Source organism: Marmota monax, unplaced genomic scaffold (genome assembly GCF_021218885.2).
Source record: "Marmota monax isolate L192 unplaced genomic scaffold, Marmota_monax_Labrador192_F-V1.1 WCK01_AAM20220418_F8-fsc00040, whole genome shotgun sequence".
NCBI lineage: Eukaryota > Metazoa > Chordata > Mammalia > Rodentia > Sciuridae > Marmota > Marmota monax.
The window spans coordinates 2,165,783-2,193,705 of NW_026692782.1; the positions used below are offsets into that span (position 1 = coordinate 2,165,783).

Genomic DNA, 27,923 nt, shown 5'->3' on the forward strand with positions numbered 1-27,923 from the left:
GAGTTTCATGGAATCATCTCCTTGTTTCCGCCATTTGCAACACCACTTTCAACCTTATTCTGACATAATGAAAAGTCAGGAGATTCAACAGGAGAGAGGACTGACTGTGACACTGAAGAGACATTCTGGGTGCTTCTTCAAAAATTCCTGTCAACAAGCGGCCTTCAATTTTATGGTTGTGGAGAAAGTGTTACTGGAATTCATCTAGGTCGCCTTGGTCATTTGCCAGGATAGTGCCCATAGTTTTATTGGTATAAAAAAAATGCTAATTGCTCACAGCAAGGGTCTGAACCAGTAAAATGCTCAGTCTGTGGCAGAGAAGACGCAGGGTACCCGCACACCAACCAGAACGCAGCAGCAAATGACCTCCAGGGCTTGGTTTAGGGACGAGGCGCTGCAATGAACCACGGCGACCACCAGATGGCACTCAAAGATCAGGATCGTGGCGGACCTCTGGGTCCCTCCAGCCTCTTAACTTCCGAGGGACAAGTCTGCACCAATCTGGACGCTGTGTTGGGGCAACTTCCAACCGCAAGAGAGTCCTGCAAGGTTTGAATGGGTTCAGACTAGGGTACGGGATCGCAAGGGCCTGGCGGCCAGGCCTCATCCCGGTCACGTCCTGCGCGCCAGCCGAGAGGGTCTTGGCCCGGGACCCCGAGGTGCGGAGTCAGGTGACCATAGGCCGTGACTCGGGGCGGGAGAGGGGGCGGCCAGCCCAGCCTCCTAGGACCTGGCACGCGGACTCTCCCTCTGCGGTGGACTTTGCCCATCTTGTCACCTCTCCAGGCCTATTTAGACCTAGAGACCGAACGCGGCCCTCACCAGGGAGGAGTTTGGGCCGTGTCCTCTGGTCACCGTGTGCGGGGACAAACAACGTCACGTTGCAAGAGTGAGGAATTAGGAGGCAGCACCCGACGCGCTGTTTTGTTTTTCTAGTCCTGAACCACTGACGAAGGAAGGAGCTGGGTGCTTGGCCATCAGAGGCATGAATTACGCACGGTTCATAACCGCCAGGAGCGCAGTCAGAAAGACTTCTCCCATCAGAGCCACGGGTGAGAAACGGGGTAATGCCCCTTCTGCCGGGGTGGAGCTGAGAACGGTGCTCTTCCAGCTGAGGGTTTGGTTGCAACCTTTTATTCCACTGCTAAGGCTCACTGTGAGCCAGGCTCTGCACGCAGAAATAAAGTAGGCATTAGTCCTTGTATTCAAAGAAGTCCTGCTAAAGAGGAGGAACAGCCCCAGGGGAGCTCAGGCTGCCTCCTGTAGGAGGGATCCTTGGAAGAGGAGCTGGCCACAAAGAATCTTCCTGGAAAGATGTGTGCACAGTGCAGATTTGTGTGGAATTGGGAGGGCCTGGTCAATAGGAGAGACAGGCTGAGCCACAAAACACACGGGAAGGCAAGGGTTAAGCGAAAGAGGGTCTTCTGTTGCTTATTCCTGATCCCTCTGCCTTCGGTTTCATCATCTCCATTCTTCAGGACCTCTGCCAACAAGGAAGCCCAGAAAAAGTTATTCTCTATTTACTTTAGACTGACATTCTATCTTAATACATTTGGGCTACTACATCAAAATATCACCAATTTTATCTTTCACAGATCTGGAGGCTGGGAAGTCCAACATCAAGGTGCCAGCTGACACCATGTCAAATGAGGACCATTCTTTATAGATAGTACCTTGTTGCTGGGTCCTCATGTGGTGAAAGGGGTTAGTTTGTATCCTCCATGTCAGAAGGAGGCCTTCCTCCCCTCTCTTTTTTAAGGACACTGATCCCAATCATGAAGGCTCTGCCTAAAGACCCCCACCTCCTAATATTACTACATTGGGTATTAGGTTTCAACATACCAATGGAGAGGGGGTGGACACTAACATTCACCCACAGCACATTTTATCACCAGAAATTGTTACACTTTCGAGTTGACTATAATGCATACTAAGTTGTCTCTATTGATAACGATCTTTCTTCTCTTCCATGTTTATCCTAGCTGATATTGTGAGCAAGGCACCAAAATCACTCATCTCCCTGGCTGCTGGAACTCCAAATGCAAATATGTTCCCCTTTAAGAGTGCTGTTATCACTGTAGAAAATGGAAATTCCATCAAGTTTGGAGAAGAGATGATGAAGGAAGCACTTCAGTATTCTCCATCTTCTGGGTAGGTCATCATAGATAACATCATTTTATGGTTGCTCATCTTCATATCCTGCTCATAAAGTGACATTGCTTTTTAATGAGGTGTTCCATGATTAGGGAGGTTCAGGGAAAAATTTTCAAGTGCTAATTAAAAACAAAAGGGATATTAAATATTTACTTAACATTACTCAGTCACTATATTTCAAACTTAAATGGCTGGGAAAACCAGAGAAGCTTCTAGAAGGAAGTATGAGTTGAGCTGAGTATGACAACTGAAAAGATGGCTAGGTGAAAAAGCATATTGGGAGAAAGGAAGAAATGGATAATGCAAGAAGCAGCAATCTTGAATAAGGGCCCCATTTAAACAGGTAACTACGCAAATACATTGCTTTTAAAGGTTCAAATATCTCTAACTTCTTAAAGGCAAGCTGAAATATGTACCTTAAGACTTTTACTACCTGGTCTTCTTCCAAGGATAAAAGACAGTTAATGAAATCTATAAATTGGACTTTATTAGAACCTTCTTTATTTTGCAACTGAAGAATATATTGAAACATAATGTGCATGAATTACATGTAACTTATACCTAAGCTTTTCTTTCCATGATACAAATAATTTACTGAGCCTGAACTTCCAAGAAGTCTTCAGAAAGCTTCCTAAAGAGAACAAGGAATCTATTATGCAGTGTATGCTCTAGCTAAAAGAAAGACCTTATGCTTTCAAATAGGAAAGGTGTACATTCAAATCTCAGCTCATTGATTAAATGATTGACTTTATGTGAATTTCTGATTATTGACAGTATGTGAATTTTCTAATCTCTGAATCTATTACCTCATCTTCTACATGGGAATATTGACACTAGCATTTTAGGATTTTTAAGTTGAATGTATAATGGGTTTGGTATAAAGATACCTTTTATTTTCTGTCTGCTATCATTATGATTATTACTACTACAACTTCACTACTACCAATTTACAAATACATTTTATACTTTAGACTTCCGAAACTTGTATCCTGGCTAAAACAGTTACAAATAAAATTGCATAATCCTCCCACCATTCATTATCCACCCAGTCAAGGAAAAATGGATTTATGTGTCACATCTGGCTCCCAAGATGGTCTTTGTAAGGTAAGGCTGCAAGGAAAAGATAGCCATCATGCAAGAATCAAATATGCCTAAATATAGCGATCTCTCCCTCAACCACAAGAGGCTCATGTTTTGTAGATTACTGGTAGTCTTTCTTACCTTCACCTAGAATATAAACGGAAAACTCAAAGACAAAGCCCAGGGACAAAAGTGTATATATGGGATGGTTCCAATAAACAAAAGCCAGATAGTAATTCTTTAGGTTAATCTATCAATATTTCCCTCTTCTTTCCCTTATTGTAAATTTCCCTTATTGTGACTTTCAAAAATTATCTGCTCTTAATATCACTCGTCAGTCTGATTTTTCTTAAATACACAGCATGTGACCAATGGCCTAGAGCTATGAATCATTAAACAGAGATTCCCCACCAAAAGAATACTCAACTCCTACCAAAAACCAAAAAAAAAAAAAAAAAGCTCATGAGCATTGCCTCATTTTATCTGGCTCAAAGATTCGGGTTACATTTTATTTTTTACCTGTATATATGAAATTCTGATAGAATTTCAAACTTCCCTAGAGGGCACATCCTCATACCTCTGAGATGAAAATGGTACTCCTTTGGTGCCTATTTATGGAATCCCCAGGCTCACCACTGCTTGCATTTTATCTGCCTTGTGGCTGTACTTCTCTAGATTTTATACAGACACTCCTTGACTTACAACTGGGCTCCATCTTGATAAACCCATTGTAAATTGAAAATCTGAGAAAGTCACACGTACATTTACAACACCTGCTGAATCTCATAACTTGGTAACACAGCTGTTGGCCCTCACAATTGCCTGACTGACTGGGAGCTGCCACTGCCAACATCCTGTGAGAATAGCAATATGCCACATCACCAGCTCAGGAAAAGATCCCTATCAAAATTCAAAGTGTGGTTTCTACTCAATGCACGTCACTTTCACACCACTATAAAGTAGAAAAATCATAAGTCAAATCATTCTAAGTCAGGGACCAGCTATACATGTCTGTCTCTAACTTCTCTCATCCCTTCCATCCCCCTCCTTCTCTCTTTCTCCCTACCTCTGTCACCTATTCCATCTGCCTCCTTACTGGGTTCTTAGAACTCAACAGTTGGAATCACCACTGGGTAGATCTCACAATAAAAAGACCCATGTCTGATCAGTTGCATCTATTTGAGGTTTTTTTCCTTTTCTTTTTCATGAATAATCAGTCCTGAATACAGATTCTGTATATTCAGTCTTCACATCTAAATTAAAATATGACTCTTATTTATGGTTACTTATATTACATCAGAATAGCTATTTTTCTTCTTTATTTTGTGAAAACTGTAATCTGGTTAGCTTTAGTGAATTTTAATTGAATTATTATTAGGGAATAATGGATTGTAGTAATAATACCTTTTAAAGATTTTTAGAAGTTAAAACAATTTTTCCTTCCTCTTTTTTGTATTTAATTATTAAAAAAAAAAAGTAAAAGGATTGGCTACTGGTAGAGCTTTTGCATGAGGACAAGCATTTATAATTCTCTGGTTTCATATTTAAGAAATCTCTTTCAATAAAATTATTTTAGCAAGTAGATAGACGATGAGCTTTTTTCTACAGAAAGATGTTCAAGACAGTTTCTTCTCCACCTGTCACAACACCAGTCACGTAAAAGAAGGAAGATAGCACAAATGGCCTAATAAATAAATAGTTGATTATTTGTGTACATGCTTATTACAGGGGCCTTAGTAGGGATCTGATTTAATGTTTCTTCCACTTTGTTATCCAGGAAGGATGTTGTTTTGGGCTACTATGTTTCTGTCTGCATCTATTAAACAGTGCTGTCAGATGAGAAACAGCCTTCCCTTTTAATTGAGGATATTTGACTTTTGTATGTCCCCTAATTGAAATGGAAAATGGACATAATTAGGTTTTTCTTTGGTCTTTTAGTAATGCACAAGTCACTTAAGTGATTTTTTTGGCCCTAGGATGTTCTGTAAAGCCTGAGTCAGTTGGAACTTTTCAGAAGAACATGTTTGTCTTAAGATATTAAAAGTTCCATAAGAAAAAAAAAAATAAGTTGAACATCACAGGCCAAAATGGAGAACAAAAGTCAAATCTCCTGTCTCCATTGGAAATGATCCTATTTTTGGTTCTGAGATGTAGGTTGCTAAAAATGATAGGAATAAGGGCTTGAGGACAGGATTGTGAAATATCACAAGGTAAGAAGGGATTACTGTGTACCATTCAGTCATTATTATGACCCTTTTGATATAGGCTGGAACAACCCATTGCCTGAGACCAATGATGTCAGTGGTCAAAAACTCTAAGACTTGTCAAACCTAGTCATAATTGACCTCTAAATAGCCTTTAACACTATCAACCAGCCCAACCTTCTTAAATCCCTCTCCACTGGGTCTCCCAACCTTGTAGCATGGTTCTCCAGCTCACCTGTGCCACATCTTTGCAGGGTCCTCCTGTGCTTACCTATCATTACTTTATGGAGTTCAGCCTCAGTCCTTGAGCAGATCATCTCCTCAGCTGTGCACTTTGCTGGATTCCTGCGTTCACAACCGTATGATCAACCATAGGCCAGTAACATCCAAACTCTTTCCAAGTCCATTTGTCCATCGTCCACCAGACTAAAAGACCAAACCAAAAGAGCTCCTCATCCTCTCCCCCAGATATGGATGAGGTTTTGGTTTTGGATTTCAGTGAGGAGCACCATCTCCGCCATCTATCAGTTTGATAATCAGAATTCTAGGAATCGTTTTTTGACAACTCCTTTTCCTCACTGCCCTGTGGTCCATAATCATGCCCTGTTGGCTTTCATTTCCCAAAGAGCCAGCAGTAACTTCCCTAATCACCCTAAAAACTTCCCAAACTTTTTCCCGTATGTTCTTGCTCTTCTCTTCTTCTTTCATACTACAGCCAGAATGCCCATTCCTTAATGATTATCTGTGAGCTTTCCTCCCCACTCCTTCCTTAAAATTCTTACCCATCTCCCTTTACCTGATTGCCTGCTTGGTGTGGTGTCTGTCCAGTTCTCCTAGCCTCTCTCTCTACCTCCTTCTGGATACTCAATCTCACTTCCCAGAATTCTTTCAGTTTCTCAACATGTATGTATTGTCACCCTGACACCAACTTATCAATTCCTCAGGGAAGCCTTATCTGAGTTCCCTAAATGCCCAAGCCCTGCAATTGTGCATCTGTACCTAATAGCAAGCACCACTGTTTGTGATCACATATAGATTTGCATAGTGTCTAGCTTTCCAGAGGACTGGTAACTCTGTGAGAGTTAGAACCTTGTCCTTTTGCTCATCATTTTATCTGCAGAACCTTACACTGGCCTGACTACTAGTAGGCATTTAACACATTTCAAAGAAGCAATAAAGGGAAACAATGGATTTTAGGAGCCAAGCCAGTTATGTTCTTTTTCACCCTAGAATGTAAGTTGGCAAACTATGGCTTGAAGGCCAAACCCAGATTGGCATATAAGTTTGTAAATACAGGTTTATCAGAACTTGGTCACCCATTTACTGGGTTTTTGTTTTGTTTTGTTTTTTTACTATTCAGGAATATATGAGTGGTTGCAACACAGACACTATGGTCAACAAAATAGTGACTATATGGATCTTTACAGAAAATTTGCCAACTCTAGAGTCCTCTGAACTTAAGCAACAAAGGGGGTTTTGAGCATGAAAATAATATTATCCAAGCTTACCTCTGCCTCTCTTGTTAGATATTTGAAATGCTTGTTGATCCTGGAGACAACATCCTCCTAAATGAACCTGCTTATTCAGCAACCATTCAAGCTGTGAGTACACATTTCTATACGACAGCATTTCTCTTACAGTAATTAGAAGAAAGCTTTGCTCCTTGAGAATTATCTGCCCACTGAAAACTAAAATAGCATCTTTCATCTGTAAACAAGAGGATCTTAAATGATGTATGTGAAATAGGTTAAATGTATCCTCTGCTGCATACATTTCTTTATTAAAATCCAAATGTATAGGCACTAATGAGTGCGCAAATTACATCTTAATATTTTATTTGAAATGTGACTTAATTTATAAAAACTTGCTTTGTATTTACCATCTTTTGTTGCAGTATGCCTAAGTGTAACCATTTTGCATGTCAACTTAATATAACTTCAAACTAATATGGAATACTTAGGATTTCCCACTCTACTGTGAAATGAATGAGACTATAATAGCCAGAATAAAAGTCTGATCCTCTGCCTCACCACTGAGAATTAGGTTTCTTTGGTTCACTCTGCTTTCATATAGATATGTCCACAAACTTGAACAAGTACAGGAAAGTATAGTCATAATGAATAGGGATTTGGAAACCATAGTGAATGGTTATAGGAACCACAGAAGTGAAGAGAAGGCCACAGAGAAGACAGAAAATTGTTCTCAAATATGTAAGTTAGCCATGTGACAGAAGAATTAGATTTATTTGTCCATGTTCTCAGGTGGGCAGAACTGAAAGGTGGAAACTACAGGGAAATGATTTCAACTCAGAATAAGAAATTTTTAGTTATTGGCCTTACCTGACTGCCTAAGTAAGTTACACATTTCCCATCGTTGCAGGTGTTCAAAGTTACCTGCTTAATCCCAAAAAACCAAATGCCAAATGTTTTCTCTGACATAAGGAGGCTGATTCATAGTGGAGTAGGGAGGGGGAGCATGGGAGGAATAGATGAACCCTAGATAGGGGTTGGAGGGGAAGGGAGGGGGCAGGGGGTTAGAAATGATGGTGGAATGTGATGGTCATCATTATCCAAAGTACATGTATGAAGGCACGAATTGGTGTGAATATACTTTATATACAACCAGAGATATGAACAATTGTGCTCTATATGTGTAATATGAATTGTAATGCATTCTGCTGTCATACATAAATCTTTAAAAGATTTTTAAAAAGAACCACTTCAAATTCTGACTTCTAAAACAATTCCTTCAGAAAAGGCTTTGTGAGACTGTATGCTGAGAGACCCCTGTATCTCATTGGCTTGCAGCTATAAAAGTTCGTTTCCCTCGCACTACAGATTCACAAGACTGCTGCCATTCTCTCCTATGGCATCTTCATGCTAAGCCTCAAGTTGACAGAAGCAGCTTGTATCTCAAACACCACCAATCTTAAAGAAGAAGGAAAGCAGACGTAGAAAATCACATGCTAGGGTTTATAAAACTTCTGCTTGGAGGGAACACCCCTCACCCCTGCTCAAAAGATATTTTCCAGAGCAAGGCACATGGCCAAGTCAAACATAAATGGGGCAAGGAAGTATAATGCTTCCCCTGCAAACAGACAGGAGGTAGAGTGGGACAATAACAGAATCTACCCCAGAGGGACAATAGAATTACAGTATGTAACCTCAGCCCTCCAGAGCTTGGAGCTGAGTACAGGTTCATATCTTCAAGGGTGCAAGTAAAATGCTCTTGGTTCATATTAAAAAAAAAAAAAGTGGCACTTCCATCTCATGTTCTTGTCTGACTCTTGGACTTTCTTTGTGCTATACAGCTGCTACCGCTGGGCTGCAACATTATTAATGTTCCCAGCGATAAATATGGGATTATTCCAGACTCCCTCACAGAAATACTTTGCAAATGGAAACCAGAAGATTCAAAGGACCCCAAGAAAAACACCCCCAAATTTCTATACACTGTCCCAAATGGCAACAACCCAACTGGAAATTCACTGAGAGGTGACCGAAAAAAGAAAATCTATGAGGTATTTTTGAAAAATGGGTTAGGTGGTTATGCTTTTGTTTATGTTTGACATTTTGGAAGAGTGATGTGCAAGTTCCCTTCCTTGTTAACCTCTTGCTTTTGAGGAAGATAATTTTTAATAAAAGTAGCTCACCAATGCTGAGAATTCTAGTAAATTTAGACACAAGAAATCACTATGTTCTTTGTTGATGAAATTTTTCTTTTCCCTTAATTGATGTTTCATATGACAGAAATAACATTCTTGGCCTGATGTTAAACTTCATTTTTTTCCTTTAATATATGGCCCCACATTTGATTTTCATTATTTTAAATTTGGGTTTTTTAACTTGTCTCTTCTGCTTCCTATTCTTTATCATTTGGGTAACAAAGATTTCTTCAAAAATAAGAGACATGCTCCTTTTTTTTTCTTTTTTAGTAAAATCTCTTTTAGTATCTATGATGCCTAGATTTTCACCCTAAACATTTTTTAAAATATCCAAAATTTATTGAACTATACAGAAATCTTTGAAAAATAAGAGAAGTTTTTAAAATCTCTTTTCTATATCTGTGTTCCCTAAGCTTTCCCTTTAAATAACTTTTTAAAATAAGTACCAAAATTGTATTAAACTATATAGAATTTAATCATTTTCAGTGGAATCATAAGACAGATACCAACCAGTTCCTTTTACTCAGAAAAATATAGTTTCAAAACACTTTCTTGTTATTATTTGTACTCTCCTATGCTCTCTCCTGGGTTCTGTGCTCGTTTCTCTAACCCCCCAAGAAAGCTTTATCTGATTTCACGATTATAAATTCCATTCCACATATGACTCCCACATTGTTCAGCTCTACCTTTCTTCTGAACTCCAGACTTCTGTCCTTAATTTTCTACCTGTATCTCCACATAGATGTCTAATAGAATTTCAAACTTAACATGGCCAAACTGGGACTCCTGGTTTTCCCCAGTTCTACCCCAAACCTCTAATCCACAAGCACTCCAGGTGCTCCATCCCCATAAATAGTGTGTCCACAAAGAGTTAGTTAGCCTACATTCCTCTCTTTTCCCTCTCTCCACCCAACACCCACATCCAGTCCATCCTGTGAACTCAACCCCCGTGTTCATTCAAAATCCATCCATTTTTCTACACTACCATTCCTAGACCCATCTCCTAAGCCACACCTGCTGTCACCAGACTAGGAAAAGGACACTGCTGCATTTCACTCTCGGTCTTTGACCAATGGACCATTCATTGCAGGGCAGGAGCCTGGTAAATGTGAAGCCAGTCTCAGGTTCCAGTCCCAGGTGGCTTTCCCTTGCAGTTAGAGTCCAAATTCCTGTGTTCACTTTGCAAAGCCAAATGACATGGTCAGTTCTGTTCTTGGGCCTTTTCTCTTACCATCTTTGCCAAGCCTACTTGCTACAGTCACTCTGGCCTTCTTTCTAAACATGCCAGGCTTTCTGCTTACCCCAAGATCTTTGCTGTCATGCATCCCTCAGTCTAGAATCTTTCCCCTGATGTTTGCACAACTTGTTCCCATCATTCTGAGCTCCAGTGTTACCTTGCAGGGAGGGCTTCCCAAGGATTCAACCTGAATAACTACCTCTCTCTCAAACCTGATCATATTGAATGTTCCTAGAATTTAACCTCTGCTCGCATCTAATGATTATTCTGCTCATTGCCCACTGGCTTATGCATTCTCTTTCCCACTAGACATTGGTTTCTGAAGAAAAGGAGTCTTTAGTTCTTCATTCATCTCTATCCTCACTGTCTGGTATGGCAGACCCTCAGACACTTCTCAAATGAATGGACAAATGAGTACCAAAAAAATTACAATTCCAAATGATTTTAATTTTAGATAGTTCCTAAGAAGTAAATATATTACTTTAACCTTTTAGCTTGCAAGAAAATATGATTTCCTCATAATAGAAGATGATCCTTACTATTTTCTCCAGTTTAACAAGGTAAGTGATGATGTCAACTCATTTCGCCTGTAGAAGACACATAGTTGTAAGTTATTGTGCAGCATTTGAGGTCAGTCTGGCTGCTCGGTTAGAACTGTCTACTTTTGCACTGAAATTAGTGAATTATTACTAACTCGTTACCGACTTTAATTTTTTGGTCTTCCAGTTTTATCTCAGGATTAGCACTTTTCATTTTTTTCTATTACTGCTCTTTCTAGAAATTGTTTACCTTTAAAATAGTAACTGGCTCTCTATACCATGCATTTAAGTGAACAGAGTAAGTCAGGCTGCTTGTCTTGAACTTGAAATTGTGTTCTATCTAGCTCCTTAAGCATTCCACCTTGGGTGTCGACCTCCATGTAATGGTAGGGCTAAGAAGGATGGGGAAGCCATGTTCAAGCTGAAGAATTAGACGTGTGCTCAGTTAGTGCTCTCCATTCTACACACAGAGAGAGGCCTCAGGCAACAGGCCACTTAGTTGCCATTCCTGTCATTTATGCCCTGAACAATATCTGCAGAATAATGGGCTTTTAGATTCCTTTTCACTGTACACAGATGTGCTTTTCACAATTACTATTTTCTAACGAACAGTGGTAGTGGGAGACTACCCAACGCCTGATTCCTCAAATCTGATATTTTACTTGCTCTCAGGGTTGCAGAGAACATGTTCTTGGATTCAGTGCTCCCTTTAAATTTACTGAGAAAAAAAAAAAAAAACAGAAATTCTCTGTGATTTGCCAGAACATTATTTTGCCTACCTGCCCTCCTACCTCAGCATGACCATAAACCCCTTTCTTTGTACCTACGTTTGAAGCAAATTTTGAAGTCATTATTTCATATTGACTGTGTTTCTCAACTTTATTCTCCCCTCTTCCCACCCCCCCATCTTTCTAGTTGGTTCTAAGGATCAATATTCTCTCAACAATCCTGAATGCTTCTGGCCCTCTTCATGTTGATCTTGTCCAAACAAATTTTTCTTGAGTCCTTCCTCTAAATCTGTTAATCCAGATTTTATCTCCTGGAACAAAGAAGGCCTGTTTGAGAAACCTCTAAATTCGTAGCCATGACATCTGGGCAAAGACAGAAGCCTTTCTGCGTGTGTTTGGAAAAAAAGCCTTGAAGACAGGCAGATGCTAGTAAAAGAACGTGCACATGTTTCTTTCTCCATGATAAAGGGCTGAGACAAAGAGTAGTGCTATTGGGTTTCAAATCCATCCCTTCTCTGCTCTGTACAAATAACCCTGCAGTTTGAGTTTATAAATTAACAGTAATTTTCTTCCCCTTTTAAGCCCTGGGAACCAACATTTCTTTCCATGGATGTTGATGGGCGTGTCATCAGAGCTGACACCTTCTCAAAAGTCCTGTCCTCTGGGTAAGTCCTGTGTCTCTAACCTGAGATTGGCCTCAGTATCGTTTAGTCCAAACAATTCTTCTCATTTAAGATGCTTGTATTCCACTTGCCTTATCAACACCAGTCTCTTTGTGAATATGAATATAGGCCCTTTTTTTTCTCTTTATTCATCTTCAGTAGTCAAAGATGCTTGGCCATGAATCTAAAGTCATAGAGCGACTAGTCCAGTATAGTGTATGAAAGAGGATATTCAGAAATACTTGGCTAGACTTGCATGATTTTATACATGTACACTTTAATTTAAATTTGTATTTGAAAAAATAAGAACTTAGTTTTATTAGAATGTTTTAATTGTCTAGATCCATCTGAGCCCAGGTCACTGCTCTCTTCCTCGTGAAATCAGCAAGGTGATGTGTACTAATTGTTAATACGGGATTGACATGGAGCCTTTTCTGTTTTTGTGTAGGTTGAGGGTAGGGTTCCTAACTGGCCCAAAACCCTTGATAGAGAGAATTCTTTTACACATTCAAGTTTCATCCCTACACCCCTGCACTTTCTCACAGGTAAGTACCATTTAGGAAACAGGAGTTTTAAAAAATCAGATAAGAATAAAGTAGATGTTGGCAAATGAGATTAAGCTAAAGTGACAGGGAAGAAAAATCACCACTGCTAAATCTGGTTCTAAATACAGACTGAATTTGAAGATGAGATACCAGGTATTTACCTAAAAGGCGGATGAGAGCCGAATGACCCTGGTGTTGCCGTGCAGCAAAAACCCAAACGTCTTGAGAATCAGGGCATCATATTCATCTTGTACCCTCAGGGGACTCTAAAAAAGCCTGTGAAACAGAACAAAATGGAACTGAATTTTTGAAGTAATGTTGACTTTAGCTTTATTGTCTTGGAACCTGCAATGGGAGCATGAAATTCAAACCTCTTTAGTAACTCAGAGATGGCCTTCATTGCACAGATGCCGTCTCCTGCAGACACTAGCTGGAATGCATTTTAATGAAAATAAGGTCAACTTAACTTGGGAGAAATTATGAATTTTCCCACAAGCACTGAGAAATTATTATATTTGAAAATTATCGCAATCTTTAAAATCAGATTTTTAAGGATAGAATTACTATGTAACAACTCAAAATGTATCTGAAAGTTTGTATTTTATGGGACACTTGTTTGGTCTTGTAAATTCCATAAAGTGTGGATGTCCCCATATTTTAATGGGTCAGGGACTTTTCCCATGTTATACCTGCTATCATCAATGAGTCAATATTAATTTATAACATTTAGAACTTCCACTTTAAATAGAAAAATCTCTAAATATTATAGAACTTACATATCTTAAACAGTGTGTGTGTGTGTGTGTGTGTATTTTGGTTGGAAATGCAGGTTATTGACAAAATATTTGCTTAGCAGGTGCAGGCCCTGGGTTTGCCACTGAAAAGGAGGGTGGGGGGAGAAAAGGCAATAGACTGGTAAGCGATGCCTTGGATCTGGCGTTGGACAGTCTGTCTTTGAATATGAGTTCTCTGACTACTTCATCAGAAAAATTAGCCCTAATGCCTCAGTTTTTCTTATCGGTAAAATAAAAAGAATCTGCCTAATGATGACATTGTTATAAAGATTAAGTTAGCCAAAATCTATTGATATGTTACAATAGCGCCCAGCATATGACAAGACTATATGAATATTTTTCATTTTGACCTATGTGGTAGTCATGTGATTAACTATTGTTTATTATAAATCACTGATTGGTGTAAGTCAGCCAGCATACACATGTAATCAGGAATGATCCACTTGTACATCTGACAAAACCAAACACTTTCAGGGAGTGAGCCGTGACATTTGTTACCGTTCTGTCTCTTTTAGTTCATGGTGTTAGAGCTTCTGCAGCAGTGGGGAGAAGAGGGCTTCCTGGCTCATGTACAGAGGTATCAAATCATTTGTTAAGATGTTTATAAGATGTTAAGATCCCAGTGGACAAGGTATGGAGCAGCCAGTACTGATTCCCTCTTCTTCTTCCTTAAGTATCCTGAGATAGACAATAAGACAGTCTCCCAGAAGTCACCGCCTCTGCATGTTAGTATCTCTTCTCTAGAGAGACTCAGGAGCATCCCAGGTACGGTCTGAGAGCCAGGGCCACCCATGTCCACGACAATCTGAAATTCACACTAAGTTATATCCTCAATTTAGAGGATAAACTACTCATACACATAAATATTTTATTTAATAATCAATTCACTATGAGAGATACATGACTGATGCAAATACAGAGGAGTGCACTGGTATACTACTGGTATACTTTTGATCTTGAGCATTCTCCTAGCCTCCCAATGACCATCGTTATTTGAGACACCTAAACACAAGGACCAGTCCTGCTATTTCTACGTTCCCTGTTTTACATAGAAACAACCCTTTTGGCTTTATTAATTTTCATTTTTCTAATCAGCCCATAATAAAGGAAAAAATATCACCAGTTAGGTCATGCAAATACATTCTGGTCCCTTATCAAGAATGTAGTCAAGATAGAAAAAAAAATTCTTACAGCCTGAACTCCAGAGCTTTTTTGTGTTTCTGCAGCCCATGGACTGAACACACCCTTGCTATTGATTCCTTCTTCCAGGGTCACTGATTTCTACAGGAGCCAGAGGGATGCAGTATTGGCCGCTGCAGACAAGTGGCTAAGTGGTGAGTGGAACATGTGTCTGCCCTTAGGATAAACAGCAGCACCCATGTGAATGGATGATAAACACGGCAAATGAACAATCTGGTGGGAAAGAGGCAACATTGTCTGGCAGTGTTCTTACCAAGGAAGTGTTGCCTACAAATAATCTCACAAGTAGCATCCTATACCCACCACCCTGGCACAGTTCTCCCCATCCCTAATTGTCTGCTCTAAGAATTTTGGTTCAAAAAAATCAGTCTAAAAATCAACCAGCAATAATTTACTTAAAGCTAAATAACATCCATCTTCAAAATATTATAGTTCTTTCAAAATTTTGTCCCAAACAATGTACTCTATTTCTAACTAAACTGTATCGACAAATAATACAGTCTAAGGCAGATCTCTCATGACATACAGATTTTGCCTTTTAATCATTAGCCTCATTTATCTAATATTACCTATTGCTAATTTGTAAGAAGCTTAAGATTTACTTTACATTGCGGAAGAAAGTTAGATGGATTACACAGCTTTAATTGTATCATTAAAAATGTCTTATCAAAAGCAGCCTTTGATAAGAACAATAATAAACCAAAAATATCAATTCCTTATTTCTGTCATATCTCATTCCCTATAAAGTCTTGGTAAAAACAGAATTATTACCTGTTTGATAAGAGTACCATTTTCCAATTTTCATAGTAATATTGAAGAAAAAGTTTTAACCAACAGCAAATTGTTGTTGTTGTTTTCTTAAGATAGTGATTAAAAATCAAAATAATCATCCTTTCTTCTTGGTTTCCTAACACTCAGGGAAACAGAAAGCTGGAATTTTAAGCCCTCCTTTTCATAATTAATTGCATTCTGATGAAAAAGAATTCACTGGACTTCTAAACTAAATAATGGGATTTATCGAAATACCAAAAGACTCCAGAAAGAGATGAAGAATCCTCTTTTAAAATGAAACAAACACATTTGCCCCAGGTGTGGTCCTAATTACATAAGGAGAGAGAGGCACCAGTTCCCTGATCTCCACAAAGCCTGGCTGCAGCTGTACATGTATACTCAGGAACTATTCAGCCTCTCTCCCTACCTCTTATCCCTACACTGACTCTGAAATAGACCTAGAACATTAATTTTTCAAGGATCATAAAATTATATTTTCAAAAAATGTTATTACTGGGTGTGGTGGCATCTGTCTGTAATTCCAGTGGCCTGGGAGGCCAAGGCAGGAGGATTGCAAGTTTGAGGCCAGACTAAGCAATTTACTGAAGTCCTAAGCAACTTAGTGAGACTCTGTCTCAAAATTAAAATAAAAAGGGCTGGCAATGAAGCTCAGTGATAAAGCATCCATGTCCAATTCAAAGTACAAAAACAACAAATAAAAAACCAATATTATCACTGAAGGAACTTTTTTTGGAAGTACTAGTTTATAATCACTGCACTTGTGTCATGGAACAATACATTTAATACCATCCGAAATGCCTTTGGAAGATGTTTATTCTCCTTTTTTTTTTTTTTGTAGGTTTGGCAGAATGGAATGTTCCCGTTGCCGGAATGTTCTTATGGATTAAAATGAAAGGCATTCCCGACACAGAACAACTGATTAAAGAAAAAGCCCTTAAGAAAGAGGTAAACCTGGGAGGTGGGTGGAAGGGGGGACCCTAAAGGAAAGTTGCTCTTTTTCTTTAAGGTAATCTTTTATTTGAATAAAAATGAAACAGAGATATATTTTGGTTGCCCACCATTCATAAGTAATGGTCTGATATTAGGTGTTTTTCTCATTATTCAAATTGTAATAAATGTGGGCTTCTATAGTTCCTCGGCTGGTCTAAGTCAACAGAAACACTATCATTCATCTCAGTGGACGATTACTTTAGTGGCTCAGAACGATCCCTGGAGACACACTCCTTGGGTTTCAGTCCAGCTCCACCCCTTACTGGACGTGTGGTGTGGGGGAAGTCACCCTCCCTGTGCTTTCTCTCAGGGAGAGTAAGAATCCATCCCTCAAAAGGTGGTTGCTATGATTAAATGAATTCTCTGTGTAAAGCACTTGGACTAATAAATACCTGGCACCTACTAAGTTGTAGCCACTAGTATTTCCAATGGAGGGACTTTCTTTGTTGTTGTTGTTTTTTTTTTCCCCCGGATTATGAAAGTAAAGTGTGCTCACAGTAGGAAATGTGAAAAAATGCATAAATTATAATGAAAATTTTTAAAAACAGCCCATCATTTCACCACCCACATTTTGTGACCACTTATGGTGATTTTCTTGGCAACCTTCGGCCGTGTGGTTATTTTGCATGGCTAAAATTACATGGAAAAGTTTGTATCCTGATTTTTTTCAATTAAAATTAGCTCATACGTCATTTTTTTTTCTCCCCTTGTATAATTAAATCTGCTGAGATTTCATTTGGGGGCATTGATTAGGCTATCAATTCTAAAGGAAACTTTTTTTCTGTATAGCTTTATAATTTACCAAATAAATTATATTTGGTAAATTATCCCTCTGCATTTATTAATTCCATTATCATGTTTGTCATTGAATCTTTGTAAACACAGAGGTCTGTTTCTAGATGCCTTTTCTCTTGGATTTGTAAACATAAAAGGAGAGAGTGAATTGACTGGTGGATGACAGGGTGCCTAAGCTGGTGTATAAGAGACTCTAGAGGTTAGATCTAGAGACAGACCACCTGAGCAAAGTCATTATCCTTTCTATCCATCTTATTTGAGGGCAGGACTCACACTTTACTCATTATTCTAATCCAAGTAGTGTCACATACTAGGTACTTAATATATATTTAATTAATTTATATCAAACAAATACATTTTTCCATCTATTTTTTAAATTGGTGCTTTGTAAGTAACATAAAGGTGGAATTCACTGTGCATAGCATAATTTGGTCAATTTCATTCCACTCCTTCTTCCCTTTAATCCTCTTTCTCTAATCCATTGATATCCCTTTTATTTTCATGATGTCCCTACTTTTTTCCCCCCTTATTTTGTTCTAGTGTCCACATATGAGAGAAAACATTCAACCTTTGGCCTTCTGTATCTGGCTTAATTCATTTACCATGACATTTTCCAGTTTCAATCATTTATTTGCAAGTGTCATGATTTTTTTTCTTCTTTAAGGCTGAATAATACTCCATCATGTGTATACACCACATTTTCTTTATCCATTTGTCTGTGGACAGCCCCTGGGCTTATTCCATAGCTTGGCTATTGTGAATCATGCTGCTGTAAACATTGATGTGTCTACACTATAGCATGCTGATTTTAATTCTCAAATACATTTTAATATAATAAATCAACTTTATATTTTCTTTGCTTCTCTATCAATGCCATTATCATCAAGCACTTCGGTTAATGTCTCTGTGTTTGTATCTCTGAGCTAAGTGCTAAGGATGTGGACTTGATGTTTAACTTTGCTTGTTTTTTTTTTTCTTCTTCTTCTTCATTCATTCTGTATATTCTGCTGCCTACTCCTCAACATTTTCTAAACAATCTCCAATTTATCACTGCTGCCTTAGCCCAAAGTTTGGTCATTTTTTTTACACGATTTTTTTGTTTGTTTGTTCTAATTAGTTACACATGACAGGGAAATGCATTTTGATTTATTGTACACAAATGGAGCACAAATTTGCATTTCTCTGGTTGGACACAATGTAGAGTCACACCATATGTGCAGGCATACATGTACCTAGGGTAATGATGGTCATCTCATTCTATCATTTTTCCTGCAAGTTTGGTCATCTTAAAAGAGATTATTACCACTCCTTCCTTCTCTTACATGTCCTTGCTTCTAGTCCATTCCAAAACTTTTCCACTATATTGGGAGAAATGGTAGTTTTCATATTTTATTAATCAGTACCAAGAAACTCATCTTCTGCCTTGAAATCCTTTTCCAAGAGTACCCCAAATTATTTCACTCCCAGCTCATCTTGTTTTACTGGATAGTACCCAATTTTATACCATTTAAGAACAAACAGAACTTTGTTTTTGAAGGCCATAATTTCACTAGTTAACATTAATTGCTGTAAATTATAAACCCCAAAATCTCAAAGACTTAACACAATAGAAGTCTATTTTTTTCTTTTTCTTTTTCTTTTTTATTTCAGATGGAACCTGGGGTGCTTTTCCACTGAGCTACATCCCCAGCCCTTTCTATTTTTTATTTTGATACAGGGTCTCACTAAATTACTTAGGACCCTCAATAAATTGCTGAGGCTGGCCTCAAACTTGCAATCCTCCTGCCTCAGCTTCCCAAGTTCCTGGGATTACAGGCATGTACCACCACACCCCGCAGAAGCCTATTTCTGACTGACATAAAATTCAGAGCTGCAATCTGCAGGCAAATACAATCCAATGGTGACTCAGAGACCCTGGCTCCTTCCATCTTGTTGCTTCCCAATCTTCATAGGGATTCTAAGATTGCTACAAAGTGGAAAGAGTATGGGAGATCACACAGGGGAACATTTCAGGGCCCAGGACTAGAAGTAGCACTCATGACTCTGGTTATGATTCACTCATGTGACCACACACAACTAGAAAGAGGCTGGAGAATGGGAACATAACTTAGTGGCAAAGCAGGTACTTAGAATGCATGAGTGAGGTCCTGGGTTCGATTCCCACCAGAAGGAAGGAAGGAAGGAAAGGAGGAGGAAATGAAGGGCTAGGGAATTAAGTATGTTTGTCCAGGATGAAAAGGCAGTGGAGTCTCCAGTCAGTGAGCTGTTCCTGACATAATGCAATTGTGCCAGGTGCAGTTCACACCTGTAGTTCCAGCTACTGGGGAGGCTCAGGCAGGAGGATTCCAAGTTTGAGGCCAGCTTGGGAACTTAGAGAGACGCTGTCTCAAAATAAAAAGTAAAGATGGCTGAGCTACAGCTCAAGGGTGGAGTGTCTCTGCAGTTGCTCTCCCACTCTATCTTCACACACTTGGTTAACATTTTTAATACTTCACTTTATTTATTTATTTACTTGTATCTCCTTTCAGTTCTTTGCACCATTTTCTTGCCTTCTCAGAGCATTCACACTCCATATTGTCTCCCTAAGACACTGTTCCCTGATTCTTTCCAGGATAACATCTGCTTATCTTTCAGGTTTCCCAGCTCAAAAATCTCTTTCAGTATTGGTCAAATCATATCCAAATTGGCCAGATTATCCCGTGTGCACATATGAATATGTGACGACAAATCCTGTCACTATGGTCAACTACAATACGCCAATAAAAATGTGGAAAGAGAACAAATTAACACTTTCAGATTTGATAAAGTGAAATGGTATTTCATTGTTTGAATCTATATTAGTTTTCTAGTCAGGCGAGGCATTTATTCGTTAATCGCCATTTCTGTCCTTTGCACATTAAAACTAGAATTTTATCAATGTTCTTCTCCATCATTCTTCTCCATTTCTATGTGTTCTTCATATGTGGAGAAGAAATGGCACTGGCCATATTTATGGTAAACATTTTTCCAGTTTCTGTGCACCTAATTTTGTTTCTTGTATGGCGGGTGCAGTTTTTGTGTGAACATTTTATTTTGTGATTCCTTCGACCGCTTTTAAACCTAAAATGTCCGTCCCCATTTGAGAACAGTTTTACCTATGTTTTCTCTTAGCCTTTCCTTACTGGCACATCACTGATGTCCTACCATGTCTCCTAGGTCTTAATGCTTCCTGGAAATGCTTTCTATGTCGACAGCTCGGCCCCTAGCCCTTACTTCAGAGTATCCTTCTCTTCAGTCTCTCCAGAGCAGATGGATGTGGTGAGGACCATATTCTGTTAGAGTTACTCTAGCTCTCAGTTCTGGGGTTTGGTGCATGTGTTCACTTTGTGATTTAGAACAGTATTCAATGTCTTCTTGGGTTTCTATAAAGCAGATATTCATGGGCCAGTCATGAACTCCCATTAAACATTCCCTTTAGGCTTCTGTAGATAAAAGAGACGAAACTGGAGTTCAAGTTTGCTGTCTTCATGATGAACCTTTCAGAACCTAATGAGCAGTCCCAGAAAGTTCCCAACTTGTCATGGGGAAAACCCGTTTCCTTTCGTCACAAAGTTACCACGCATGAGAAGTACAAATTCATCATATCCTTCACTCTCCTTCTCTGAAGAAAATAGCATCAGTAAGGGTCAAAGAAAATAATATTCTTAAGTTAATCTCAGTAATGCTTTAACCAAAATGAAAAGAAGCAAAGAAAGAAGATCCTAAGGGCTACACATCTGGAATTAAAAAAGAAGAGCTATAAATTGACAGTGCCATTCACCTTCGAAAGGTGCTTGTGCTTAAACCTGGGAGATGGGCTTTTTGGGTGTGTTCTTTCTTTACTTGCTTTCTCCTATCATTAAATGTGCTTTTCATAAATTATTTCTGCTTTTATATATGAAGAGAGTTGGACAGTTGAAACTGTATAAAATACATTTTCAGGGCAGAAATTATATGAAAATATAAAACAATTTGCATTGTAGATAAAATGGAAAATATTGATTTTGAGATCTATAAGAACCCCCATTATCCTGGAAATCCAATATGCTTCCATCTACATATTATAGTAGATGTTGGAGGCATCCTCCCCAGAGAAAAGTGATGTCCAGGGTGATTTTTCAACTCCTTATCTCAACCTTGCATAAGTAATCTGTTTGCATTTTTTAAATTAGGATAGACTTTTCCAAAATAGTCTCCTGATTTCATCCATTCTTGTCTCTTTTCTATTTTAGGCCTTCCAGAGACTAGCTCAACTTATAAAAGAAAATTTATGAAGAAATCAAACTGATTATAGTACTCATAGATTTTCCAGATAAATTATTTTTGTGTTTATTTGTAAGAAATGAACATTGACGTTGGACTTCTAGATTGGACTCCATCAAATGTGTCATGTCTGTGTATGTCCTATTTTAACTAGACAAGTTTTGAAGTGCCTTTAAGTCCATCCGATAGCCAAAATATATTTAGAATTTACTTATAGCTTCTGATTAATTTTTAACCTGCAAAAAAATATTTTTATCTTGAATTTTATTGTGAAGTGCTCAGTAGTTGCTTTATAATATCCTGTAAATCTTCGAAACCAAACACATTATTTGTAATTTTAAAGAAATAAGTTCAAAATGGTATATAAGGTATATTTTTTTCTATTTTTAGGGAAATTTAGTGATAGTTTATTATAAAAATTGTTCTAATTTGACCATTATAATTATAATTAATCCTTTGGTAAGAATACCATAGACATTATCATATGCTCCAGACATCCCTTTAAAATAAAATTCTGGAATTAACATACCTGAAGGCATTAGGCCTATTAATTCTAAGTAAGGAGGGGAAATCATGGGCATAGGAAAATTTACTACATTGTATTTTCATGATACTACATAATTTACAAAAGCACATTCTTATCAGTTATGTCACTGAAATCTACTACAACCCTTTGAGGTATTAGGATATATTTTTTAAATCATTATTTTCCCATCCAATTATTAAAGGAACATATTCTTTTTTAAAAAATATCTTTATTTTATTTATTTATTTTTATGTGGTGCTGAGGATTGAGCCCAGTGCCTCATGCATAAGAGGCAAGCACTCTACCACTGAGCTACAACCCAGCCCTAAAGTAACATATTCTTATCCTAAACTTTCAAACAATATAGAAAGTGTGAGGAATAAAGTAAAAGCCACTCACTCTCTCACCCCCATTGATAATTGCCATCAGCATCGATCACTTTTCTTTCAAGATGCTTTCCTATGCATGCACATTGTGATATCTAAAACACTGGCACTCATTGTGACAGTGCATCATAAATACCCTGTATTAGTTTTCTATCACTGTTTAACAAATCAACACTGTGTTTCAAGATCCAGCAATTGTAAACTTATGGGTTCCTTTGAGGAACTGGAAGTTTATGTCCTTATTATTTATTCTACCCCTTGTGTATATGAATATCTCCATGATACTTATTGTTGACTTGGCATCTGGGTGAAATGTCACATCATCTTCTACCTCAAAGGTCAAAGCACCTGGCCCCAAGTCCAAATCCTTATTTCTGAGGCAACTGGTCACAGCTCTTTAGAAGAGATTAAAGAGACTCAGGGCCTAAAGGATGGCCAAAATGAAGACCTAACAATCCCCTTAACTGGGAGAAGAGGAAAGTATAAATTAGACTTATGGAGATAAAATAAGCCTTCTACTTACTTCATTTAGTAATTTTCAGCACTAACAAAGATGTCCCAGCCCAGCACTACATACGCGAGTCCTGCAGCTTCTAAGAAATTCTACTCTCATTCAGTACAAAGATGATCCAGTCTTTCATCCTCTCACTGAAGAGTGCCCTGAAATGGACTCATCTTACATTTTTTTTTACAGCAATTTGCGCATAAAGATCAGAAGGTTGTGACAACAGCCATTAGGGGATAATACTAAGAAACTAGAGTACACTCTTTGACAGGCATCTCCACAAACTTAACTAATCAAAATTAAACAATACTACGTTTATGTAACAAAGGTAGCTCAGCCACACTCAAGTCCAGCTGATCAGAGTCTTTTTTCAGGGCATGATAATGATTAAGAGGTATCATTTTGGTAATTAGCGTATTAACACAGGTCACAGTAATCTGGACATCCACAAAGAGAAACGTGAACATTAGAAAAGTCTGGAATGCCACACTTCGGGATGCCTGCAAACCAACTGTCAGCTGCTCCCATAAATACATTAGGAGTTCCTTCTCCCTGAGAAATGTCCTAATTTAGTTAGTGGTAGCGTCTAGAGAAACAGTCATCTCAGCCACCTTTTAGATTAAGTTTTCTGTAGTAGTAAAATCAGAAGAAAAATAGGTACAATATTCAATTTTGTTCATCACAAATATTATACAAGCCCCCAACATGGGCAAAGAGATCTAAAGATGCGTGATGTTCCACTAAATGTGTGTCAAACATGTATAATCTCATTTACTTTTTGGAGAATGGCTTCTAAGTAGAACTTCTAAGTAGAACTGAACGCCAGAGAGACCTGATTGACTACAAAATCCAAGATTTACCCTAACTTGCAGAGTAGCTTCAAATTCCATATGACTAGATTCTGCTGGCTGACCAGAGTAATTCCATAGGAACCCTATGGGAACCTTTCCTCAGTGGAAACTAACTTATCTTCATCTATTTCAAGGTTGGCACTAATTTTAGTTACTGACTGCTTTGCCCTCTGATGATGGAATATTATCCAGAAGCCAAGACAAGGCAGATGGCAAGATCCAAACCAACAAAGGAGGCAAAACAGGAAGCAAATTCTCTATAGACCCAATACAGGCCCTCAGGGAATGGAAAAGAGGGCCACCTAGTGGCGTTTGCGTAGAAATCAGTCAAATTTGTTCACCCATGAGTCTATGCAGCTCTTAAACAAGGTCCAATGGAAATTTACTTTTATGCCGTCTCCATATAGCATGCTATAATAGTACATAACAACATTTAGTAGAAAGGGACCTTACTAGACCTAATTCAGTGACATTATACAAGCAATTATTTGTACCTACATAAGTAGTCCCTTGGTCTTGACTGTGCAATACCTAGCAATACATACCTTTTGCAGGCATCACTTGGATAGGTTTTCCATATTTGATAGTGAACAGGTTACTAATAGAAAGGTCAGGGTAGTATTTCCAGTCAGCTTAAGAAACCAAGCAGTAGTGATATGTACAATATCACAGTCTTCCCTTTCCCTTTTGGGTTTTCAGAATCAGTCTCACTGGGAACACAGAGGCTTAATGTTAGGGAAATTGTTCCTTGAAACAGTGGAAACTTCGAGGACTCAGGGAGGACCAGGTGGTTGACTGAGCCCTCTATGAGTCCCTGCTGACCATTGAATTTATATCCTTTCATATACCAACTTTGTCAGGTACTATTGCACTCTTTACTAAATAGGTCATCTGGGGAAGTTGATACCACATTTCCTTGATATTCAGGATTAGTTCATAGGTAGGGGCTTCAACATTAACAAAGGCAATCCATAAGGGCAATGGGATATCAGAAAGGAGTTCATCTACTTGGACTCTATTTTTTATGTGGGTCCAACAACAAGAAGCAAGAAGCCATTTTTGTTCCCACAACATGCCAAAATTGTGGACTACTCCAAAAAGCATATCTACTCTCTGCTAAACATTTACAGATTAGCTATTCACAAACTTGGGTAAAAGCAAAAATCCCTAAAGGCCAATCCAACTTCCACTGAGGAAGAGTTCCCTTTTCTATTGACTCATCTTGGTTTAACAGGAGACCCTTAACTGATATTTTCCCATTCAGCAAAAAAACATGAACTCAGGATTATCCAATGGGGCATCTCACAAATCAACCTGAGCAGCCACTATTTCTCGGCCTACACTCATACAATTGTACTTTTCACCATCATCAGGTAGAAGTGATAGGGTTAAGTTGCAACATTTTAGATGGACAGCAGGAGAAAGGAGAAGAATCTCACCAATTTCTAGTAGTCTACTGTTAAGAAATGCTAAGTTTGGAAATTAATAGACTTTTCACAGCAAGTTGGACTTGCATATAAAGTTCATTTCCTAAAACCCATCTGGCTGCTGTTGCTTCTGTTTTAAATATTTAGGACATGCCTTAGCTACTAGGTCTAATTGCAGACTGATGCAAGATGGGTCTATGTTGTCCCCCACATTCATGGGTAAGAATGCCTGATTGTTACACTCATGAATTAACAAGGTAAAGATTTAGAATAGTTTGAAATTCCTAAGGCTGAGGCCTGTTGTAAGGTCAGCTTCATTTAGTTAGAGCCTGCTTATAAGTGTCTTCCCTTATTAAAGGCTCTGGAACTGTATTGCTAGTAAGCTCACAGAATGGTAAGGCTGTTAGGGGAAATTTGGGGACCCAAGAACTGCAGTATTCTGCAAGTCCAAGAAAACCTCTTAATTGTCTTTGGTTGTAGGCCAGGGGAAAGTGAATAGGTTTTGTTCTCTCAAGCAACACAGAAATCCCTTTGGGAGTCGGGTCATGTCCTGAATAGTGGACTTTTCCAATTAAAAATTGGAACTTTTCCATCAAAACCTTCTGATCTTTATGTACAAATTGCTGTAAAAGGTAAGATGAGTCCATTTCAGGGCACTGTTCAGTGGGGGAGAGTAACACTGAAATCATCTTTGTACCGAATGAGACTAGAATTTCTAAGAAACTGCAGGACTGTGAGGTCCTGATGCAATTACTGGAGAAAAGAAAGCAGCTTCAGTAAGCCCCAGGGTGATACAGTCCAGGTATTCTATTGACTTTTCCAAGAACACACAAATACTGGACCTCTTTCTCAATAAGGATACTAAGGAAAGCAAAGGTCTGTTACTGTTCAAAGGTCTGTTACTGTGTACCATTTAGGTTTTATGTTTTGGGGGTTGGTTTGGATTTTTGTTTTGTTTTGTTTGGGTTTTTTTCATTTGTTTGTTTGTTGCATGGGTTGGTTGGGTGGTGGTTTGGTCTTTGCTATTTCTTCTCATGACAGAATGTTTATTATTGTTTATTATTTTATGCCAGTATATCTGGTGCAGGTTCAATTCTTCAGAAAATAGTATGAACAATACAAACATTATTATCATACTTGTAATTTTTAAGTTTTCATAACTGAACCGCCAGTTCATAATATAGATGCTGTTATTTGAGTGAAGCACATTTATTAAATAGACATGTGAAAACATTTTAGTATAAACTGACAAGATTTAAGTCAAAAAGACTGTAGGCTGATTCGCATGTGCCATTTTGAATCAGTGATATTTGACAAGAAGGTATTAGTGTTTGGAACTACAAGAAACCTCAGTATCACAATTTGATAAGTTACTTGAGAATCTTGAAGGCATTTCCAAACGTGTCCAGTTGGCTCTTTAACTAATAGGACTGGAGTGTCACAAGGACTGGTGCATGGAATTGCGAGTTCCTGTTGGTTTAAGTTCTCTACAATTGAGGAAAGTCCTTGAATTGCTTCAGGCTTTAGTGTATTTTGGATTAACTCAGGCAAAGGGTTAGAATGATCTATTTAGTCTTTAATGGGCTCCACACATTTAACCTTCCTCTATCAGTAGAAAAAGAAGTTCATAAATAATCCTATATATTAGAAAGATCCAGAGCATTGCAGCCCTGAGTTTGAATTTACCAATTTCTGTCTATAGAGAGCACAGTAGTTCTGGTTGCATACAGTTGGGAAATCCTGAGATTATATAAACCTCTGAAGAGAATGTTTTATGCCCTTTTCATTTAGGAAGTCAGTCTCACCCAGAAAGCTTACTGGAACAGTATCACATAGTAAAAAAAAAAAAAAAAAAAGGGCATGTTTTTCTAAAAATGTCCCTGAAGTCAATTAGATGGTTTCAGATAGTGGGAACTTCTTACCTTGATTGAAAAACCCCAAAAACAGAAATGATCATTTTTTTTACTCTGAGGGATTCTTTAAAGTGGAGCTTATGGAAGGTAAAGTGGTCCCAGTATATACCAGAATTGTGCAGGACCCCCCAATCTGTACTTGGAGAGACATAAGCTTGCTAGACTCGGGGGGTGGGGGGTGGTCTCTTACTCTTAAATCCTCTCAAAATGCTCAGCCAATGCCACCAATTCGACAAAACTCTCTAAGTTCTCATCCTAGTTTTTCTTTTTTTAATTTGGCTGCTAAGTTCAGGGGACGTCTACTTACAGACACACCGGTTACCACTGCAGTCCCTAGAGGAGATGCCTCTTGCTCTATTTCCAGATTGGATTGTTTTACAAGTACTATTTCCTAATAAACTCTATAATCTGAAACTGGTTCATCAGAGTTTGTGTGTTTTCTTTGAAACTGTATAATTAACCAAAAAGCCTTGGGGATTCAACTTTAAAGGTTTTCAGCAGTTCTTTTGACCTATCCTGTGAGGAGAATTGGGAGAATCATTCACAGACTCCTCCTCAGGCTCCCTCTGGTCTGCAGGCTCCTACTGTCCTGTGACTCAATTGGCAAAGGTCAGGGAGTCCTGTCTTGTAAGCTCTTATGAGGATTCTCA

General features: G+C 38.5%; 1 protein-coding gene across 2 annotated transcripts; it reads left to right on the plus strand.

Annotated features, from left to right (window-relative positions):
- The first annotated feature begins 431 nt into the window (after positions 1-431).
- On the plus strand, positions 432-27,693 carry Aadat (aminoadipate aminotransferase). 2 transcript variants are annotated; one of them, XR_006852358.2, is made up of 15 exons: positions 432-549; positions 937-1,052; positions 1,983-2,151; positions 3,126-3,258; positions 6,965-7,039; positions 8,749-8,958; positions 10,834-10,899; positions 12,189-12,271; positions 12,717-12,813; positions 14,123-14,184; positions 14,877-14,941; positions 16,438-16,544; positions 20,580-20,681; positions 20,842-21,042; positions 21,635-27,693. XR_006852358.2 is itself a non-coding variant. In XM_046447899.2 (13 exons), exons 1-13 carry the CDS (start codon positions 986-988, stop codon positions 21,674-21,676), a joined length of 1,278 nt encoding a protein of 425 aa, XP_046303855.1. In that variant the 5' UTR covers positions 728-985; the 3' UTR covers positions 21,677-27,693. The 2 variants fall into 2 exon arrangements, 1 of the variants encoding a protein (XP_046303855.1); XM_046447899.2 differs by lacking the exons at positions 432-549; positions 20,842-21,042 and having other exon boundaries at positions 728-1,052.
- The last annotated feature ends 230 nt before the right edge of the window (positions 27,694-27,923 follow it).

Excerpts from the sequence above, each read along its gene's own strand:
- Aadat (XM_046447899.2), top strand. The coding sequence starts at position 986 with ATGAATTACGCACGGTTCATAACCGCCAGGAGCGCAGTCAGAAAGACT. Across the intron at positions 2,152-3,125 it reads CAGTATTCTCCATCTTCTGG|ACTTCCGAAACTTGTATCCT; the intron begins GTAGGTCATCAT and ends TTTATACTTTAG. Across the intron at positions 10,900-12,188 it reads ATTTTCTCCAGTTTAACAAG|CCCTGGGAACCAACATTTCT; the intron begins GTAAGTGATGAT and ends TCCCCTTTTAAG.